General features: G+C 41.2%; 2 protein-coding genes across 4 annotated transcripts in view; one reads left to right on the top strand and one right to left on the bottom strand.

The window, feature by feature from the left end:
- Positions 1-325: 325 nt before the first annotated feature.
- Positions 326-12,235, bottom strand: TSLIG2 (tRNA splicing ligase complex subunit 2). Its single transcript, XM_015849909.3, has 4 exons — positions 12,090-12,235; positions 9,464-9,630; positions 5,212-5,584; positions 326-1,886 (listed from the first exon to the last, which is right to left on the bottom strand). Exons 1-4 carry the CDS (start codon positions 12,222-12,224, stop codon positions 1,830-1,832), a joined length of 732 nt encoding a protein of 243 aa, XP_015705395.2. The 5' UTR covers positions 12,225-12,235; the 3' UTR covers positions 326-1,829.
- Positions 12,236-13,594: 1,359 nt separating this feature from the next.
- TGFBRAP1 (transforming growth factor beta receptor associated protein 1) overlaps positions 13,595-19,483 on the top strand; it is a 28,535-nt gene continuing 22,646 nt past the window's right edge. For 2 of the 3 annotated variants that reach the window (XM_015849926.3, XM_015849922.3), the window contains exons 1-2: positions 13,595-13,815; positions 16,401-17,102. In XM_015849926.3, the coding sequence (XP_015705412.2) occupies positions 16,418-17,102 (685 nt within the window). In that variant the 5' untranslated portion in view covers positions 13,595-13,815; positions 16,401-16,417. The remainder of the gene's footprint in view (positions 13,816-16,400; positions 17,103-19,483) is intronic. The other variant, XM_085551860.1, reaches the window with a different exon arrangement.

Genomic DNA, 19,483 nt, shown 5'->3' with positions numbered 1-19,483 from the left:
AGGATACCATTCCACTACAGTTCTGCAAATCGCTCCTTAACACACACTAGCATACACACTCTTCTAGCAACTGGAACTATGACAGAATATAATCTAGGCTCTAATTCACTAAGAAGAAGCCACCTACAAAAGAGAACTCCTCTCCGTTACATTAGTGAAAGGATCAGCACTTCACATGATACTAACTGCTGCTAAAATTTCAGCAAAGCTACTGAGCCTTCAACAGTGTAAGCTTCAAGTTCTAGTCACCTGAAGTCCACTGAAATATAACTGTATAAAATGAAGTGGCCTAATAGCTTCATAAAAACAAGTCAAAACTGCTTAGTTTGCTTTTAATTGAATTTATTTAAATAGGATAAGGCTACTTAAAAGACAACTCTTTACATACAAAATGTACATTACGTTAAAGTTTGCTGTACTCAAGTACAAAAAAATGCACAAGTGTTTAGTAAAAGGGAAACAGCACACAATTTCAAAACACACACACTCTTACCATTTTACAGCATTCAAGAAGTGCCTTTTATGTCGTAACAGTGAATGGAGAACTGTCAGTACTGAATTAAGCTACAGGTTTTGGTTTTAACACTAACCAATCTTAAAAAAAAAATATGTAAACAAGTTCTCAGATCACTACTGACAGCTTCTTTTAGTGAGTTAAGTGGATTCAGAAGTGGACACTAAGTCTGGAAGCATTAATGTTATTTACCGTCCATATCTAAAATGGATCTAGATGGGCTTCACCCTGAGCCACAGAGATTTAATTAAAAAGTTGCCATCAACTTGATTCCTGTCTTACAAGAGAACTCTCAATTGATCCAGATGAAACATCAAGTTTCACAGAAAACCAGTATCCACCTTAACCAACCACAGGAAGGAAAAGGAATAAAAGAATTAGGAAGAAAATTGTGTACCTACATACACTAATTCTCTCAAGGTACTTCTTTTGTCTTCTTGATTTATCCATCTCCAACTGTTAGTTAAGTTGAGAAAGCACTGGCATGCATTCCATAAGCTTTCCCCATATTTTATCAGTATGATTGTAACCAGGAAAACAAGCGTATTTGCTACATCGGCACATTTTTATACTCTTGCACGTGTAAAATACGCCTTTGTGTATAAGACAACATGGCACTAATCCACTCACTACTTCCTCTCAAAGACTCCTATTAGACAGTTTAATATCATACTACCATCTGTGAATTTATCTCATAAGTCAGTAAGAGAAACTTCAATTTGAAGTAATGCTGTTAAATAGTTCATCTCTTATTACCAACCTAACTTGCACCGTGAATTCTACACCCATATATTCTATACAACAAAAAGGAAACAAAGTTGACCCAAACTATCTTATTAGTAGAATGGTCAGTTTTTTTCATCTAAATGAATTATCTTTTTTGTAATTAAGAACACTCATGGGATCCCTTTGAATCTCAATAACTATTTTAACTACTTACCCAGATCAGGAACAAAAAGCGAATCTTACTGAAAACCAAATAAAACAAGAAAGAGCATTTATGTGTGTGACCTGTAGGGATGTGCAGGAGATGAACTATAATAATCTTGAAAAACAAAAGCAGAGGGTTTAGTATATCGTAATATTACCATCTTTTAAAGAGAAAATAAATTACTTGGTTTAAAATAGATGCTCTTAAGGTGACTGGTGATAATGACTTCAGATTTAGAACGGGGAACTTTTAAATGTGTTAAAATTTCACAGCAATCTGAATCCCCGCGAGTTTTAAAAAGAAGTGTACCTAAACTGCTCAAATATGACTTATCTGTTTGAAAATATGGAAGTAACATTTATGTTTTGAGCACCACTAGCAGCTTCACGGCCATGTAACATGCTGGATTTTCTTTTTTGCTTCTGTAGGCTTCAGGTCATTCTGGAAAAGAAGAAAATACACAAGTATTCTTAGACATGTTGCACTAAGTAAACATTAGTGATTAATCTGCAATGTGTAGGTTCTTTACTAGGAGAGCGGTGAGGTCCTGGAACAGGCTGCCCAGGGTTGTTGTGGATGCCCCATCCCTGGAGGTGTTCAAGGCCAGGTTGGATGGGGCCCTGGGCAACCTGATCTAGTAAAAATGGAAGTTTGGTGGCCCTGCCAGGCAGGGGGGTTGGAACTACATGATCCTTGAGGTCCCTTCCAACCCGGGTCATTCTGTGATTCTGTGTGTGTAAAATGAGCTCTAATTATTAAGGTACTCAGATTTTTGTTACTTAAGCAGCTTTCTACTGCCATCTTGTGGAGAAAGTCAATATTACATTTCCTCCAGAGGAGACAGAACTAACACCAATGAATTTAACTTCATGCAAATCATGTACACCTTCTGCTTTCTCTTAATCCTTAAATTAATTATGCAAAAAATACCACGTTCAGAAAATTATGCATCTTAGTAACAGGTACAAATTAGAGCTTTAAAACATACAGCTGAAGTTATTTCAAACTGACATCCTAAAACACATAAGAAAATATGATTTTATAAAACGGGAAATAAATCAACACAGAACTAGAAAATAAATTTGCTTCTGTCAAATAGTAAACATCAGGAAAAGAAGCATGTTTGTAACCCTTTGTAACAATCTGCCTAAGAGCATGAAGTAATTGCCAAAGCCTGAGATGAATTCATCTTTCAAGAGCCACTCCTCTACTTCAAGAAACCAGAAGACATTAACTCCAAAGTAGAAAAACTGGAGATTTAAGTGCTGAAACAAATACCCTCCACCATCTAAAAGAAGAAAGAAGTCTGAGAAATTACAGTTTTAATAGTTCTAACAACAAGAGTAAAGACAGCCATTTATTCAGAACATCCTGAAACACACCGGTCTTGGCATGATCCTGAGATCTCTCTTCTCCTTAAGAGTTTACAGCTGTAACGAGTCTCAAACCCTGAGAGGCTGTAGATAATTAGACCATCTACCTATCATCAATAGTCCCCACTATATCATGTCCCTTAGTACAGCACCTAAACATTTCTTGAACACCTCCAGGGATGGTGATCCTACCTCTTCCCTGGGCAGCTCATCCCAGTGCCTGATCACTCTCCTGGAGAATAAGTATTTCCTGAAGTCCAACCCGAATTTCTGCTGGCACAACTTGAGGCCATTCCTTCTAGTCTTATCACTAGTTACATGGGAGAAGAGCATTACTCCCACCTCACGACATCCCTTCAAGCTGTTGTAGAGAGCAGTAAGATGTCCCTTGAGCCCACTTCTCCAGACTAAAGAATCCCACTTCCCTCAGCCACTCCTCACAAGGCCTGTGCTCCAGACCCCCTCACACCTCTCACCGGACACACTCCAGGGTCTTGATTCTTTCTTGTAGTGAGGGGCCCAAAACTAAATACAGTACTAGAGATACAGCCTCACCAGGGCTGAGTACAGAGGGATGATCACTTCCCTGTTCCTGCTGGCAACACTAATTCTGATTCAAGCCAGGATGCCTTTGGCCTTCCTAGTTACACTACTGGTTCACGTTCAGACAAGCACTGACCAGTATCCCAAGGTCCATTTCCGATACACAGTCAACCAGCCACTCTGCCCCAAGCCTGCAGAGTTGCCTGGGGTTGTTGTGGCCAAAGCAAAGGTGACAGCAGTGTGTTTACATATTCACATTTAACAGAAGTCTAATGGAACCTATCAAATTATGCAGCAAATGTATTTCCTTCATTCCTTCACAAAAGAATTCAGACATATGAACAGAAATCTTTGCACAGTGCAATAATGGGGAAACAGTCAATGCAACTGTACACTGTATTTCTAAAGCTCCCTCTGCAGTTCAACTGAGATCAGATACCTCAAAGCCTGGAATTATTCCAAGTATTCCTTCTTTCAGCAGAACTGTGAAAAATCCCTTGCATTAATTTGTTTGCATCATGAAGTGATACAAATAGAAGACTCATCCCTAACTTGCAGCACATCTCAAAAGGCACTGGCCTGTTATTTCGCTTTGCTCCTTGCTCACCAACAGGCTCTTAGACTGATAACAGTTACTCCAAAATAAAAGACAACTGCTGCATCTTCCCAACTTACAGCCACGTTCAGCACCAATCCTTACATTTTCAAAAGTATGCCCTTCTGAAGTCGCATACCCTGCCTTAGTTCTTCTCTCATCTCTTCAGCTTATTAGCTTCATTCTGCTCCACCCATAGCACAGATTTATTCTCTACTTCAAAATTCTTTGCAGATAAATGTAACATTCAGAATCAAGGTAACTTTTACCTTTACAATTAACAGCTCAGTCTCTTACTCCAGAACAGCATCCCTTCGTTCAAGATCTCAACACGCCTTTCTCATCATCTTACAGGAGATCACCCAATTAAGACCACCAAGGCCCCAAATGAACACTCAGTTTCTGACTTCTCACTCAACTAATATGGTTTGTTGTTCTCATCCCACAATCTAGGCAGCTCTTCAGATTTTCTTCTCTAATTCCTGCCTCTCACTTGCCAATTCCTATGTGAGATTTAAAACAGATGGCCTTCTTCCTCTAAGGATACACTCTACAGCTTGTAGCATCTCACTTCAGTTCCTGCAACATCTCCTCCTTCACTCTGAAAAATTAAAGCTTGTCCTACTCAGTCATTCAAGTGTGATTTTTACAAATGTTATCATTACATTTTTTTCTTCCCAACTACAAAAAACAGACCAGCGTGTTCATTCCATTCTGTAATACTTACAATACGGTTATTTTGTTTGCTTTGTTCAACTCTGTCATCAGCAACGCCTTGCATATTACCTATTCATTTTACAAAGACATGCATGCTTTCCACATACCTGTCTCTTAGAATCATAGAATCACAACATAGGAAAGGACCTACATGATCATCTAGTCCAACTGTCCTCCCATTACTGTTGCTACAACAAACCACTAAACCATATCTCATAGCTCCTCATCCAGATGCCTCTTGAACACTGCCAAGGACGGCGACTCCAACACCTCCCTGGGCAGCCACTCCAGTGCCTGACCACTGTCTGACAGAAAAAGTTCTTTCTTATATCTAGTTTAAACCTCTTCCGCAATGTTATACAGAAGCTTCCCATAAACAAAAACTTCATTTCCTTTTATCTCTCCCAAACCAGCTACTCCTTTACCTGCTTGTAAATATTCTATCATTACATAATATAACCTTGGAAGCTTTTGCAAGGGGCTGCCTTTAGATCCTTCAAGTTTTGATAAACTGAAACAAGACATTGACCATACATACCGGCAAATCAGGTTCATCTTTTGGAACAGATCTCTTTAACTTCACAACAGTAGATCCCGCTACTGAAGATAAAGGGTGTGTCTTCAGACTAACCAATACACTACTATTAGTCTTTGAAATACTGTTCTGCTTTGCCTCGTTATTCCTCACTTCCAGCTTAGCGTCCTCTGGTAAACTGGAGGCTGAAATGTATGTTGAGGCATTTGAAGGAGCCGATAATCTCCTTACAGTATTAGTGATGCTTCCAGCTGGGGGAGGTTTTAGGCGATCAGTAGCTCCATTCTCTGTCTTCTTCACCTTTATGCTTGTGCTTGTTGAACTGCCATCAAAAACAATTAATGGCCGTTTCCTTAATCCTTCCACCGCTGTAGCACTGTAAACGCAAGTTGGAGAACTATCAGAAACACAAGACAGATGTTTAAAAAATAGCAGACCCAAGACAAGAGCAGTAAAAAGCATGTGGCCTAAAGTAATGATGCATCCCAAAATACTGATCTTAAACACTTAGTTGCTTCACATTCAAGGCCAGGTTGGATGGGGCCCTGGGCAGCCTAGTCTAGTATTAAATTTGGAGGCTGGCAGCCCCACCTGGCAGGGGGTTGGAGATTAATGATCCTTGAGGTCCCTTCCAACACAAGCCATTCTGTGATTCTATCAAATACTAGCAATAGGAATTGCTTCTAAAATAGAAAGGAATGGGGGTGGAGGGGATAGAACACAAAGGAGGTCAAAGAGAGTTGTGCGAGAAACTTCCTAATTAGACAACTACAGTAGTACACTGTAATGGTGTACCCCTATACCACTGTAGCTATTCTAGAACAACAAGAGATAATATGTGTTAAGTAACGCCTCAAAAGGTATTTGAGAAAGTGTGAGCCACCTTACAAGAACAGGGTTTAATATTCTGATACTTATAAATCTTTCCGATTCCTCAATCGGTCAATATCAGCGTTAAGACAGACAAAAGAAAAACAAAACAAAAAACTATGAGATAAAGAACAAAATCATTAAGATAAAAAAAAGCATACATCTTTTTGAAATAAATTGTTGAACCCTAAGCTTACTTAATGCCTTTTGAACAATATGTGTCCTTAAGTCCACATCTAGCCAGAGCTGCCCATTTTAGTAAAAACTAATTTAAGGAAAAGAAATATTATCAAACTAATATCAAAACTGTAGTTAATATCACAAAACATCCTGATGGGCAAAAAAGAAAAGCCAACAACCCACAATTCTATCATACTAACTCTATCTGTATGTAAATTCAGAGATTTAAAAATGCATTGCTTTAGAACAGCAAAGATAAACTGCATATCTAACAAATTACAAAAAACACAAACGATACTACTAAGTTATAACGTTCCTACGTAGAAGCTTCAGTTTTCAAGTGTATGCACTTAGTGTTTAGTCATCTCACATTACACAGAAGGATAAAACTTGAACTACAGCATTTTCAGCAATGGAGTACATTCATGAGTTTGTACCTTTGACAATATCAACCTTAGAAATCTCAACAGACTTTAAAAGAAGCCAGAAGAAGAGGCCTGTTTGATTTGAAACGTTGGATCGGTACCTACGGATCAATCTCACATCAAAATAAGATATTATACATCCCTTGTACAATTTCTACAATGACCAACAGTTTCTTAAAAAAAAGAAAGGATTAACACTTCAGGGTCTCAAAGCCCAAATCTCTAGATATGCTTCTACGTTACTATGTCTTCACAACGATACACATCACACAATCCTCTTCTATTCATCAGGTTCCCAGAATTGACACAAAGAGAGACCTTAATTTCATTTGGTACATTTGTCAAGAGATCAGACAACACTCTGCTAAATGTGCTATCCATGCTAAATGTGGTTTCTAGGAGTGCTTCTAAAGAACGTGATTAGCTTCCAAGGCCAGGAGCATTAACTACCCACAGATAAGGTTTCACTGAAACAGCAGCAGCAGTTAACTCATCTGTTAAATTAAGGAGCATGATTTCACTCAAGTCTAAAAAGCTGATGTATACTTCAAAAATGAAACACGGTACTTTTTGCTCAATTTGGCTTTGTCCAAGAATTTGCTACAAACTATGTGAAATATGGGATGTTTTACCTTTTTCAGTCACCTTTCTTAACTTAAAAGCATCTTCCCTACTGAGTTGTTCTTTGTCATTTCTTAGTTATTTAAGCTTGAAGACTAATAAGTCAGGAACTAACTGCAATTCTAGCAGGACTGTTATTGTTTCTAAACTGAATTTTAAAATTGTAGAAATAATTGTATAAATGTATAAGCTGTGATCTCAGATATCTGATTATGTTATTGGGATACAACGTGATACTGCAGCTCAGCTGATAAACAGAAAATCTTCTAGGATGCATCATCACCATCACGATAACTAAATTCAACACATTATAAAGTTTCAGTTAAAACTATTAATGTTTTGGCCTCCCATCCACCACAACTAACACACACACTGAACTCTGCTTATCAAATCCTCAAGCCCCATATTAATCCTAGCACACTATGAAAAGCAGTACTTTCCACGGAAGAATGCAACAGAAAGCTCCTGTTATTTAGTCAGCTTATCTGTGTTTCAAATTGAGCTAACAGCACTTTTAGTTAGTATATTTGACTTACACTTAACTTACAGCCTCAGAATATCTAGGGATTGTTTTTTGTATTTAAAAACAAGAATGCCAAGGTCTACTTGGCACATCATATCAATTCTCCTTAAACTATGAACATAACTATGAGAAAAAGCCTATACTACATCTAGTAGCATCCAAAAAGATGACTGGACTTTCTTGATTCTTGCCATGTATACAGCAGAACTGAAGCTTTCTCTGGGCAGCTTTTATTTACCTTTAGTGCTGATATTCTATTATCTTATTCCAGTTCTCTGAAATTAGTAACAGTAGCAGTAAAATCTGCTTAACTATTCTAGGTAGTGCTTCGCCAATATATTTTCAAGTAAGAAAGACACAATACAAGCAAAAGTAGCAACTGTCAGAAAATCTTAATGTCTAACATCAAAGCAAAAGATTAAGCTTGGAAATCTAGATGTTAAGTATTAATGGCCATTAGTGAAGAAAAGCAGACCAATAGATTAAATAAAGCTACTTTCACAGACTATTTTCCCAGAAAATACTGAACTAGTTTTAGTGTACTGAAATAATAGTGCCTAAGCTTACTCTACATAAGACACAAGGAAGAATGCATTGCTCCCATCTAAAAATAAGCACGGCCTCCTTCTCTCAAAAACACCCAGGCTGCTATCTTTACTGCTTTGATAAAAAAATTCTTCTCCACTTATTTTAGCACACAAATGGTGTCTTGCTATTTGAGACGTCACTTCACGCTTTTATCTTCAAATTACACACAGACCAAGCTACAAACAGACCTTTTATGCACGTTGTGGGGGGAGGGGGTGTAAAAAAGGAAAAAATACCAAAAGACTATTTAGTATCCTAGCCATTGGTTTAGAAAATATATATATTCACTTGCCAGAATTTGTCTAGCTCTTCCTTATTAGAAACCTCAGTAAGGATAAAGCAGACTCATGAATTTAACAAGCTGTAACACTACAAAAACATATTGTGAGAATTTATGTCCACCTTTCCTTTAGCATTTATTGATAGAATTAAATCAAACTCCCACCCATACATATCACATCTAAGTTAAAGTCTTGGACAGGCAAAAGGCTGTGGGGAGAAAAAAAAAAATTAGTTAAACTCCTGAGAAGATTTTGCTTTCTGATCAGATATAAACAATGGTTTTAGATGTAAGGCAGAATAGTTCTTTCAGGAAGATGATGTTCATTTTGAACTGGACACATAAAACTGCTGCAGCACACTCTCCTGACTCAGCAGACTAATTCTGTTCAGTGTGCAGTCATAGTTAAATACACTTCTGGTATATCTGTCTTAAACGCCATTAACATATTTCAGCTTAAAAGACGAAGGAAATAACATACTTTATTTTTCTTTCCTTCAGAAAGCATTTTGAAACATACCCATAAAAAGCAAGTACTGTTATCTAGATACCATAAATAACATTTAGGTGACATAAGAAGACTCTTTCCCTTTTCCCCAGTATCACAGTAGCAGAATCTAACATTTCTGACAAAGAAGATCTAACAGCATTCTTTATAAACTGTAACAACATTCAAAACCTGTACAAGTTGTAATAATTAGACTGATAAAAATCATTTAGTTTGCTCTTTATAAGTTCTCCAATTTATCCCACTGAATGTTAAATTACCTTTTATTCCCACTTTTCGGCTCATTTTGCTGTCTTTTCTTTTCCATCATTTTCCCCCATCTACTTTTTGGTAAGTCACGCTGAGGCAGGGGAATGGCATGTTGAATATAGAGATCCGTAAGCCCATCTTTGTCCAACTTCACGTCATTTCTGACCAATATATTCTTCTGTGGGGAACAGGGAAAAACAAACAAACAACTGTTATTACGACAAATTCAAAGCACTAACAATTTAATGGCAAAATGTCATCATTCAAAAGTCTTTCTGAAGTAGAGTTTAAGACCAATACACCGGGTTCTAGAAGTGAGAGCTCCAAGGTTGAACTATGTGAGAGGCCATGAACTGCCCTGTGCCAATGACAGCCATTTCCAGACAACTCTGAAAATAATGAAAACAACCCACTACACACTAAAGCTTCAGAAAAGAACACAGCACCTCTACTCAAATACCTCTAACAAAGAGAAGCAGCCATCAGGACTGAGGACACAAAAGGAGCCAGAGAAGAACACACAAGAGGAGTTAAGTGAAAAGGTGACCTAATAGCTAACTTTCATAAAAAGAAACCCTTACATGCTAATCCCCATGTCCTGCATTTCCCACTGACTCATGGAAAGAACCAGGAGGGTCAAGTGTAATCCACACTGGAAACAAGTAAAGTTCAAACTAGGAAAGAAGCCTCTGTCTAATGGCCATTATCATTATGCACATCCCACTGCCCTAGTATGGATTTTTTCTATAGGACACAATTTACCTGGAACATGAGAGTGGTTAGGTCCTGGAACAGGCTGCCCAGGGAGGTTGTGGATGCCCCGTCCTTGGAGGTGTTCAAGACCAGGTTGGACGGGGCCCTGGGCAACCTGATCTAGTAAATGTGTATGTTTGGTGGCCCTGCCACGCAGGGGGGTTGGAACTACATGATCCTTGAGGTCCCTTCCAACCCGGGTCATTCTGTGATTCTGTGATTCCCTGCTCCCATCTTGGATCTCCATAGGTTGGAGCCCACTCAGAGGCACATCTACTCTGTGTGCAGTGCCTCTTTTTAAGAGTGGTTCTCCAGTCACATCCCCAACAACTTCAGTTTTTCATGGAAAAGCAGGATTCATTTTCCTCTATGCGCTCATCTGCCACGATCCCTGTGCATTCTGCTTCCCTAGACACTGCCACCCACTGTGAAGAACATCTGAGCAGCATCACATGCTACTGATTAAGTTTTGGTGTGCGATGTGTTGTCTTCACCACTGTCAGACAAAGGGACCCAGCTGTGACCAGCACTGGGCAGTTCAGAACCATCCCCCACACAGGTCATCCCCACAGACCACCATTATGTGAACTCTACAGTTTTTTTCCCCAGTGAAAATAGTAATACAAGAAAAAGTAAGTGACAGACCTAGTATTAATAACTGAGATTTTTACACACACCCTTAAATGCACTGCCCTGAATCTTTTACTACTTCCAAAAACCAGGCAACTGAAGCATAATGCAGCTCCAACTCCCGGATGGAGAGCTTTGCTTTCCCAATTCCCCACACATAAGGTGATAAGAGATATTCCTAGTACCTATCAGTTATAAGAGAACACCAATTTTTCCCTCTACTCATATACAAGGTTGTGAAAACATGCTTTTGGTACCTCCTACCAAAGTTATTAAGAGAAAAAAACCCACAAACTTCATACACACTTGGCATCATCAGTAACAGGTGAGATCTCTGCTACCACTGGTTTTAATAATGTTTTATGATTCCTAATGTGGACCTAAAATTTGTGCACCCCTGTGCACGTAAAGTACATGTTCAAGAACATGTTCAGCCTGGAGAAGAGGAGGCTCAGGGGAGACCTTATTGCTCTCTATAACTTCCTGAAGGGAGGTTGTAGTGAGCTGGGGGTTGGCCTCTTCTCTCATGTAATCGATGATAGAACTAGAGGGAATGGTTTTAAGCTGTGCCAGGGGAGATTCAGGCTGGACATTAGGAAGTATTACTTCTCAGAAAGGGTAGTCAGGCATTGGAATGCACTGCCCAGGGAGGTGGTGGAGTCACCGACCATGGGAGTGTTCAAGAAACGTCTGGATGTTGTGTTGATGAATATGATTTAGCTGGGAAGTATTGGTAATGGTTGGACTAGATGATCTTCTAGGTCTTTTCCAACCTTGATAATTCCGTGATTCTGTGAAGAACCAGGAGTCAGACTCAATGATCCTGGTGGATCACTTCCAACTCATGATATTCTAAGACTCTAAGAGCAGGCAAAAATTCAGCAAGCTCACACAAAAGCCTTAGATGACTATTGCTTCACTCACCTCAAACCTGTACAACTCCAAATTACATCCAGTGAAACCACATGCATTCAAAATAGGCTGTAGCTCAATTTCAAACTCAGATTTTTCAATTAGGTACACTTAAAAATTAACTTCACTCATTACATCGTGTACACGTACCAATTTTAAGAGAGAAAAATAAAGAGTTTACCTGCAGAATACAAGGGGGAAATAAAAGGGACAGACACAACTCGCATGGCCGAAGGCCTCCCCCTCCCCCCCCCCCCCAAAGAAGATTCAGGGCTACCTTCCACTTCACTTCATTTCACCCCCCCGCCCCCCGCTCCGCACTCAGGCGATACTCAGGCACACCTGCTCCAACGTAAGCAGCAGGAACTCCTCCGAGAGCAGCTCCGGGTGCAGCAGCAGCTCCGAATCCGACCGTCCCGACACACGCTCCTCTTTACCACCACCACCACCCAGCCGACCCCCTCTCTGCGCCGCCATCTTCTTCCCCTGGCGACCCGCTTCCGCTCTCCCACAAGGCAGCCGGGCGCGGGGGGGCGGGTCTAAAAGCGGATGTGACGCAATGCGCGTGACGTCATATCACATGGGCTGTATAAATAGGAGGCGAGTGGGCTGCACCCACCAGATCAACTGCCCAGGGTCCCATCCAACCTTGCCTTGAGCGTCTCCAGTGATGGGGTAACACAGCTTCTTTAGGCAGCTGTGCCGGAACCTCACTGCCCTCTGAGTAAAGAGTTAATTCACAGAATGATCTGAGTTGTGAAGGGTGGGCAAAGCCCCAAAATGGAGGCAGGGTAACACTTTGCTATAGAAAGGGAAAGGGGAACTTCACAGAAACCTAGACAAAGGGTAACTGTAGATAGTTTACATTTAAGAGGGCAGGGAAAAGGGGAATTACAGACACTTAGTCAAAAGAAAACCAGAGAAGAGGGCAATAAAGATAAGAAGAAATTGTCCGGAGACCTTGTCACAGTAAAGAAGAAGGATTAGATACCCCCAGGCAAGATGATGCCGACATGGAAGAATGATAACAGCAGATAACACCAAGAAGAAAACAGAAGAAGAATTTCACCCCAAAACAACAGCTGGGGTGAGGGGGAATGAGGGAATGGGGTTGTGGGGAATGGGGCCATAGGGAATGTAATGAATATGTAATCAAACTGAGGAGGAGACTATTGATTATGTATTAGCTTGACCTATATCTGTAACACACTTTTCTCCTTACGGTGTGCAAGTTTGGAGGAGCTATCCCCCTTGCACCAGGGTGTATGCGCATCACTCATTAAACATACCTGCTTTATAACTACTTTGTGGTTATGGAGTTTGATTCCGCAAGTCAGTTGGAAGGGACCTCAAGGAAGGTCATGTAGTAAGGAAGGATCATGTAGTTCCAACCCCCCTGCCTGGCAGGGCCACCAAACATACACCTTTACTAGATCAGGTTGCCCAGGGCCCCGTCCAACCTGGTCTTGAACACCTCCAAGGACGGGGCATCCACAACCTCCCTGGGCAGCCTGTTCCAGGACCTAACCACTCTCCTAGTGATAATTCCTGCCACCTTATTTAAGTCTCTCTTTTACTTTAAAGCCATTCCACCGTGCCCTATCGCTATCAGATGTCATAAAAAGTCACTCTCCCTCCTGTTCATTAAGAATTGAAAGCAATGTTGGAAAAGATCACTCAGATCACCCAGTCCAACCATCAGCCCACCCCCACCATGCCCACTGCCCACATCCCTCATTGCCACAACCATACAGCTCACGAACACCCCCATGGGCAGTGACTGCACCACCCCACACCCCCAGCCCCGCCCTATGCGGGTGTAACCCCTATAGGTCCCGCCCTCCACGTGACGGGAAGGCTCCTCTCGGTGCCTGCCCCGCGTTCACCCCGCTGTAAGCGGTGACGGTGAGGCCGGGCGGGGCCTTTGGCGGCCCCGGAAGCAGAGCACCGGGCAGGCTCGGCCGCTGACAGGGCCCGGCGCGGCCCTGGCTCTGGCTGCCGGTGCCGCGTTGCGAGGCTTCGCTACGGCGGGTTTGATTCTTATTGTGGCGGCGCCCGGCGCTCGCAGGTACCGCAGGACGCGGGGTGGTGGTGGGGGGGCGTGGAATTGAGGCTGTGGCCTGCGGCTGGGAGCGAGCAGGGAGCGGGCGGGGGGCGAGGAGACTGAGGCACGGTCCCTGCGTCCGGGGAAGCCTGGAGTAATGAGCTGGTAGTTTGTTTTGCTGCTGAGAAGTGAACGCTGAGGGGAGGCCTCGTGAGTGGGCGATTCAGGCTGGATGTGGCTCTGTGCTGTTTGGCGACCCTGCACGTAGCAGGGGGGAGTGAAACTGGATTGTTATTGTGGTCCTTTTTAACACAGGTCCTTTTCAACTCCAGGTTCTGCACCTGGAGAGGAATAACTGCGGGCATTAGTACAGGTTAGGGGCTGACCAGCTGGAAAAGGAGCCCTGTGGAGAAAGACTTGGTTGTCCTAGAGGACAATATGTTGGCCATGAGATAGCAGTGTGCCAACAAGGCAGATGCTGTCTTGGAATGCATTAAGAATAATACAACCAGCACATTGAGGGACGTTATCCTACCCCTCTCCTCTTCCCTGGGGAGACCACATCTGGAGTACTGTGTCTAGTTTTGGGCTCAGTTCAAGAAAGATAAGGATCTTTGCAAGTTCAGTGGCAGACCACAAAGATTATTAAGGGCCTGCAGCATCTGTCTTACCTGGGAAGTCTGAGACACCTGTTTAGGCTGAAGAAGAAAAGACTGAGAGGTGATCTCATCAATGCTTATAAATACCTGAAGTGTAGAATTCAAGTGGATGATGCCAGGCTCTTTTCATTGGTATACAGTGACAGGACAAGGGGCAATGGACAAAAACTGCAGTACAGGAAATTCCCTACCAACACAAAGAACAACTTGTTTACTGTGAAAGTGGCAGAGCAGTGGAACCGGCTGCCCAGAGAGATTGTGGAGTCTCCTTCTCTGGGGATATTCAAGACCTGGATGCTTTCCCATGCAATTCACTGTAGGGAACCTGCTTGAGCAGCAGGGCTGAACTTGATTCCAGGAGGTCCCTTACAATCTTTATGACTCTATGATTGTGTGAGGCTTGCCAGTACATATAGTCTGATACAGAGATTGTGTGAGTAGCGCTGAGTAAAGCTGACACTGATATTTAAAGAAACAATAAATAACTTTTTGGTGAGTTGAGTGATGCATTGCATACCTTATAATAAAGTAGATGAAAAGTAATTTGCGGCTTTTACTACTGAAGAGTATAGAATAGGAAATGGGGTAAATGGAATCTGCATATGATGTTTCACTATAAGTTCTATTAGGCCTGAATTTTGTCAGATTTAAAAAAAGGTTAAAAAAAAAATAGATAAAGTGACTTGAGGTGTTAACTCGTGGCTTCTCTAGAAGTCTGAGAGCCAAAGTTTGTATCTTTTCATGAGCAGGTGATCACAGAATTGCAGGGGCTGGAAGGGACCTCAAGAGGTAGAGTCCAACCTCCCTGCTAAAGCAGGTACTCTACAATAGGTTGCACAGGCAGGTGTCCAGGCTGGTCTTGAGTATTTCTGTAGAAGGAGACTCCCCAACTGCTCTGGGCAACCTGTTCCAGTGCTCTGTCACCATATAGAAGTTCTTCTGCATGTTTGTATGGAGCTTTTTTGGCCTATTTCTGTGTACCATCAAGAAGAGCCTGGCCTCATCCATTTTCCTCCCACCTCCTGTTAGATATTTAAAAACACTAATTAGATCCCCTCACAATCTTCTTTTCTCCATACTGAAGAGACCCAGGTTGCTCAGCCTTTTCTCATACAGGAGGTGCTTTGGGTCCTTTATAATCTTTGTGGCCCTCCTAGGAGTTCCCTGTCTTTTTTGAGGTGATCTTTGTAAAACCCTTATAGTGCTCCAGTGTCTGAAAGAGCCAGCAATGTGCTTTCTGTGTGGAGAAAGCATCTTTTAACATAGCTGGTGTTGTGTTGGATCTACTTCAGAATAGATGTATAGTGAAATTTGGATAGATTTCTGTGGTTGTTAATTTGCTCACTCTGGCTTGGGTAATCTGGTTGGAAATAAGAGCACAGATAGGTTGGATCATGGCCGGAGAAGGGGCACTAAAATGGCATGTGGGATGGAACATTTACCCTACAAGTGCAGGCTGAAAGAGCTGGCATTATTCAGCCTGGAGAAGAGAGGACTCCAGGGAGGAACTGGGTGTAGCCTTTCAATATCTAAAGGGGGACTATAAGGAAGAAGGGGACAGACTCTTTAGAGAGGTCTGTTGTAATAGGACAAGGGGAAATGGTTTCAAACTAAAACAGGGGAGGTTTAAACTAGATGTAACTAACTATTATTATTTTTAAACAATAAGGCTGGCGAGGCACTGGCACAGGTTGCCTTGAGAAGTGGTGAATTTCCTGTCCCTAAAGACATCCAAGGTCAAGCTGGACGGGGCTCTGAGCACCGTGATCCAGATGTAGGTGTACTTATTCATTGCAGGGCAGCTGGACTAGATGGCCTCAGAAGGTCCTGTGTAACTCAGACAATTGTATGACCATTAAAGATACAACAATACAGTTTTTGTACAGGTGAATGTTAAATTTCTTTTGCTGGTGTACGTGGAGGTCAATAACTTTTTTCCTTTTTAATCAGACCACCCAGAAGACACGATGAGTGTTAAAGCTTTCAAGCTCGTCTCTGCTGTTGAGCGGGAGATGTTAATGGGAGACAAAAATCACATCAACATCGAATGCATTGAGTGTTGTGGAAAGAACCTCTATATTGGAACCAACGACTGCTTTATCTATCACTTTATATTGGATGAGAAGGTATCGACATCTGGAAAAATAACTTTTGGAGCCACCAAGCAACTGCATAAATACCTGGGCTTCAAGAAGCCTGTGTGTGAGTTGAAAGCAGCCTCTGCACTCACCAGGCTTCTTGTGCTTTGTGATAACACAATAACACTAGTTAATATGATGAACTTGGAACCTGTTCCCACTGGCGCTAGAATCAAAGGAGCTGTGACATTCACATTAAATGAGAATCCTGTGAGTGGGGACCCTTTCTGCGTTGAAGTCTGCATTATCTCAGTCAAGCGACGGACCATTCAAATGTTCATGGTGTTTGAAGACAGGGTCCAGATAGTGAAGGAAGTGGTTACCCCGGAGCAACCCTGTGCTGTGGCTGTAGATGGTTACTACTTATGTCTTGCACTTACTACACAGTATATAATATTGAATTATAATACTGGAATCTCCCAGGATCTGTTTCCCTACTGCAGCGATGAGAAACGGCCCATTGTGAAAAGAATAGGCAGACAAGAGTTCCTGTTGGCTGGTCCTGGAGGGCTAGGTGAGACTAAGCTTACTCTTTTCTTCCAGTTTTTGAACTTTTGAGTCAAAGCTTAAATAACAGTATTTTACAGAATAATGACACCTTTCTTCGCAGGTCTGTGCTGGAATGCTGAGATAAAAAGTTCAATGGTAAATCTTCAGTAGTGCATGGGGACAGGACTAGGGGTAATGGGATGAAAGTACAGCATAGGAAGTTCTGCACGATTGTGTGGAAGAACTTCTTTACAGTGAGGGTGACGGAGCACTGGAACAGGCTGCCCAGGGAGGTGGTGGAGTCTCCTTCTCTGGAGATATTCAAGACCCACCTGGACGCCTACCTGTGTGACGTGGTGTAGGGAGCCTGCTTTGGCAGGGGGGTTGGACTCGATGATCTCTAGAGGTCCCTTCCAACCCCTACAATTCTGTGATTCTGTGAAATTGTTGGTACTGAACATTTTTATTACTCTCCTGTCTTAATGCACACACACAAAAAAAATCTGTATTTTTTTTTTGTCATGTCAGTAAAAAGCTTTATGTCTACATAGACTCCTATCAGGGTAAGTAGTAGAAGGCTAGCATATAGGTGTGTCTTACTACAACACTAAAAAGAACTATTAGGGGGAATTAAACTTCATCCTAAATCCTGCAGAAGTAAACTGTCGGAATTGTAGATCATGAGGAATAGCACTCTCCTCTAATAGATAACTTCAAGGATTAACACTGCTGCAATTTGGCTAAACCAGCAAATGCTGTGAGTTCAGTAATCTTGGGCTTTTTTTGGAAAAGCTGCAATATCCTGGGGTTGACGGGCCAACGTCATAATACTTGCGTGCTGTTTGCCATATAATGCTACGTTTAGGAGATGGCGGTTTGTATATCATTCCTAGCGTACTGGGAATAGCGTAATACAAATAGATCTCGCATATTTAGGTGCTTCATTTGTTGTTTAATAAATTTCAGGGGAAAGCATGAGTGTAATCAATTGTCTATACTGAATTTGCAGTTTGTGACCAGGATGCAAGAGATAATGTCAACTTAATAGATTTTCCTGATGGAAGTGGAGGTTAATTAGAATATCTCCTTATGCAAATGAAGGATGTTCTGCGATGTACTTATTTCTTCAGACTTGAGACTTTTCTTAGTTATATTGGTTATACAGTCTTCATTAGAACTATTTTTGCTTTAGATGTGGACAAAAATTTATGGGCATTAGGCAGTGTAGAAGATTAAATTTGTGAATTGACTGTTTGGAAGCATTCTTTTTTGGCATGTTTCTTAGGAGATCCCATTCTTTAGTATTTTTTTGTGAATGAAACCAGATTCTGTTCAACTGCTTTGCCTTTATCCTTTTACTGCTTTGTTTATTTTTAGAAGAATGGATGTGTTTTCAAATAATAGGAAGAACTGCTTGTAGTTAGGTTTTTACTTCTATCTGTTTTCCTAGAAGAGAGCTATACAGTAAAGACCCTAGAGAAACCAGTATTCCTGTATAAGTAGATTGTCCTGTGCTGGAAATATCAGATGTATGGTATCTTAAGCAAATCTACTTCTACATCTCTAGGCGTAATTGAAGCTTTGTTATTTCTCCATAGTACAGGCAAATCTTAAGCTCAGACTTAGTAAGACTGCTGCTTACTATATAGCATTGTCTTGCTAAACTCAGCTTCTTATCATCTGTTTCCTGTTCTACTCTGCTATAGTTTTGTATGGTACTATCTACCTAGCTGTTGTTCTTCAGTAGAATTCTTGGTGAATTTAGCCTTTTCTGAAGTTGAGAAACTAGTTGAGCAACTTCATAATACAAACACTGTATCTTAGCATTTGACGTAAGCTGCTGCTGTAAAGTGAATGGACTTGGAAAGGTTTAATATGAATCTTTATTTCTAATTTTGTTTCACTTTTGCACATCTCATCAATTGAGATGTTCATTTGGCACTTGGTAGTGCATCTATGTTGAATTCAGACTCTTGTTACTGAAATTGAAGTATTCTATATTGGTGTATTTGGGCTTATAGGGTTTAAAGGAACATTTGTCTACTAGATTAACTTGATTTTGAGTTAAGACAAAGAGTTGGCATCAAGCAGCTGCTTGAAATCATCATCATAAAGTAAAGCATCTGAGTTTCTTTAATGTAGCATTAGAGCAAAGAGAAATTTAGAGTTGCTCATGGTTGATCTATAAACTTAACAGTTCAGTACTTTGGTTCAACTTGCAGCTACTGTAGACAAAGTAAGAGCAACTATTATCATCTGCCTTGACTTCTGCAAGGCCTTTGTTATGGTTCCACAAGAGGTGGCAGCAGGGACTGTGACCTGGAGAAATATGGAGAAACATCATCCATACATGTGGTGATGATATTGTGCAAGCTAATGTCCCATTGGCATTGAATCTGATTGACA

The sequence above is a fragment of the Coturnix japonica genome, chromosome 1, assembly GCF_054131305.1.
Source record: "Coturnix japonica strain WE chromosome 1, WE-NBRP24, whole genome shotgun sequence".
NCBI classification, from domain to species: Eukaryota; Metazoa; Chordata; class Aves; order Galliformes; family Phasianidae; genus Coturnix; species Coturnix japonica.
This window is presented reverse-complemented; position numbering and strand designations above follow the sequence as displayed.

Excerpts from the sequence above, each read along its gene's own strand:
- TSLIG2 (XM_015849909.3), bottom strand. The coding sequence starts at position 12,224 with ATGGCGGCGCAGAGAGGGGGTCGGCTGGGTGGTGGTGGTGGTAAAGAG. Across the intron at positions 9,631-12,089 it reads TGCTGCTTACGTTGGAGCAG|AAGAATATATTGGTCAGAAA; the intron begins GTGTGCCTGAGT and ends TGTTCCCCACAG. Across the intron at positions 5,585-9,463 it reads CCGAAAAGTGGGAATAAAAG|TGCTACAGCGGTGGAAGGAT; the intron begins GTAATTTAACAT and ends TTGCGTTTACAG.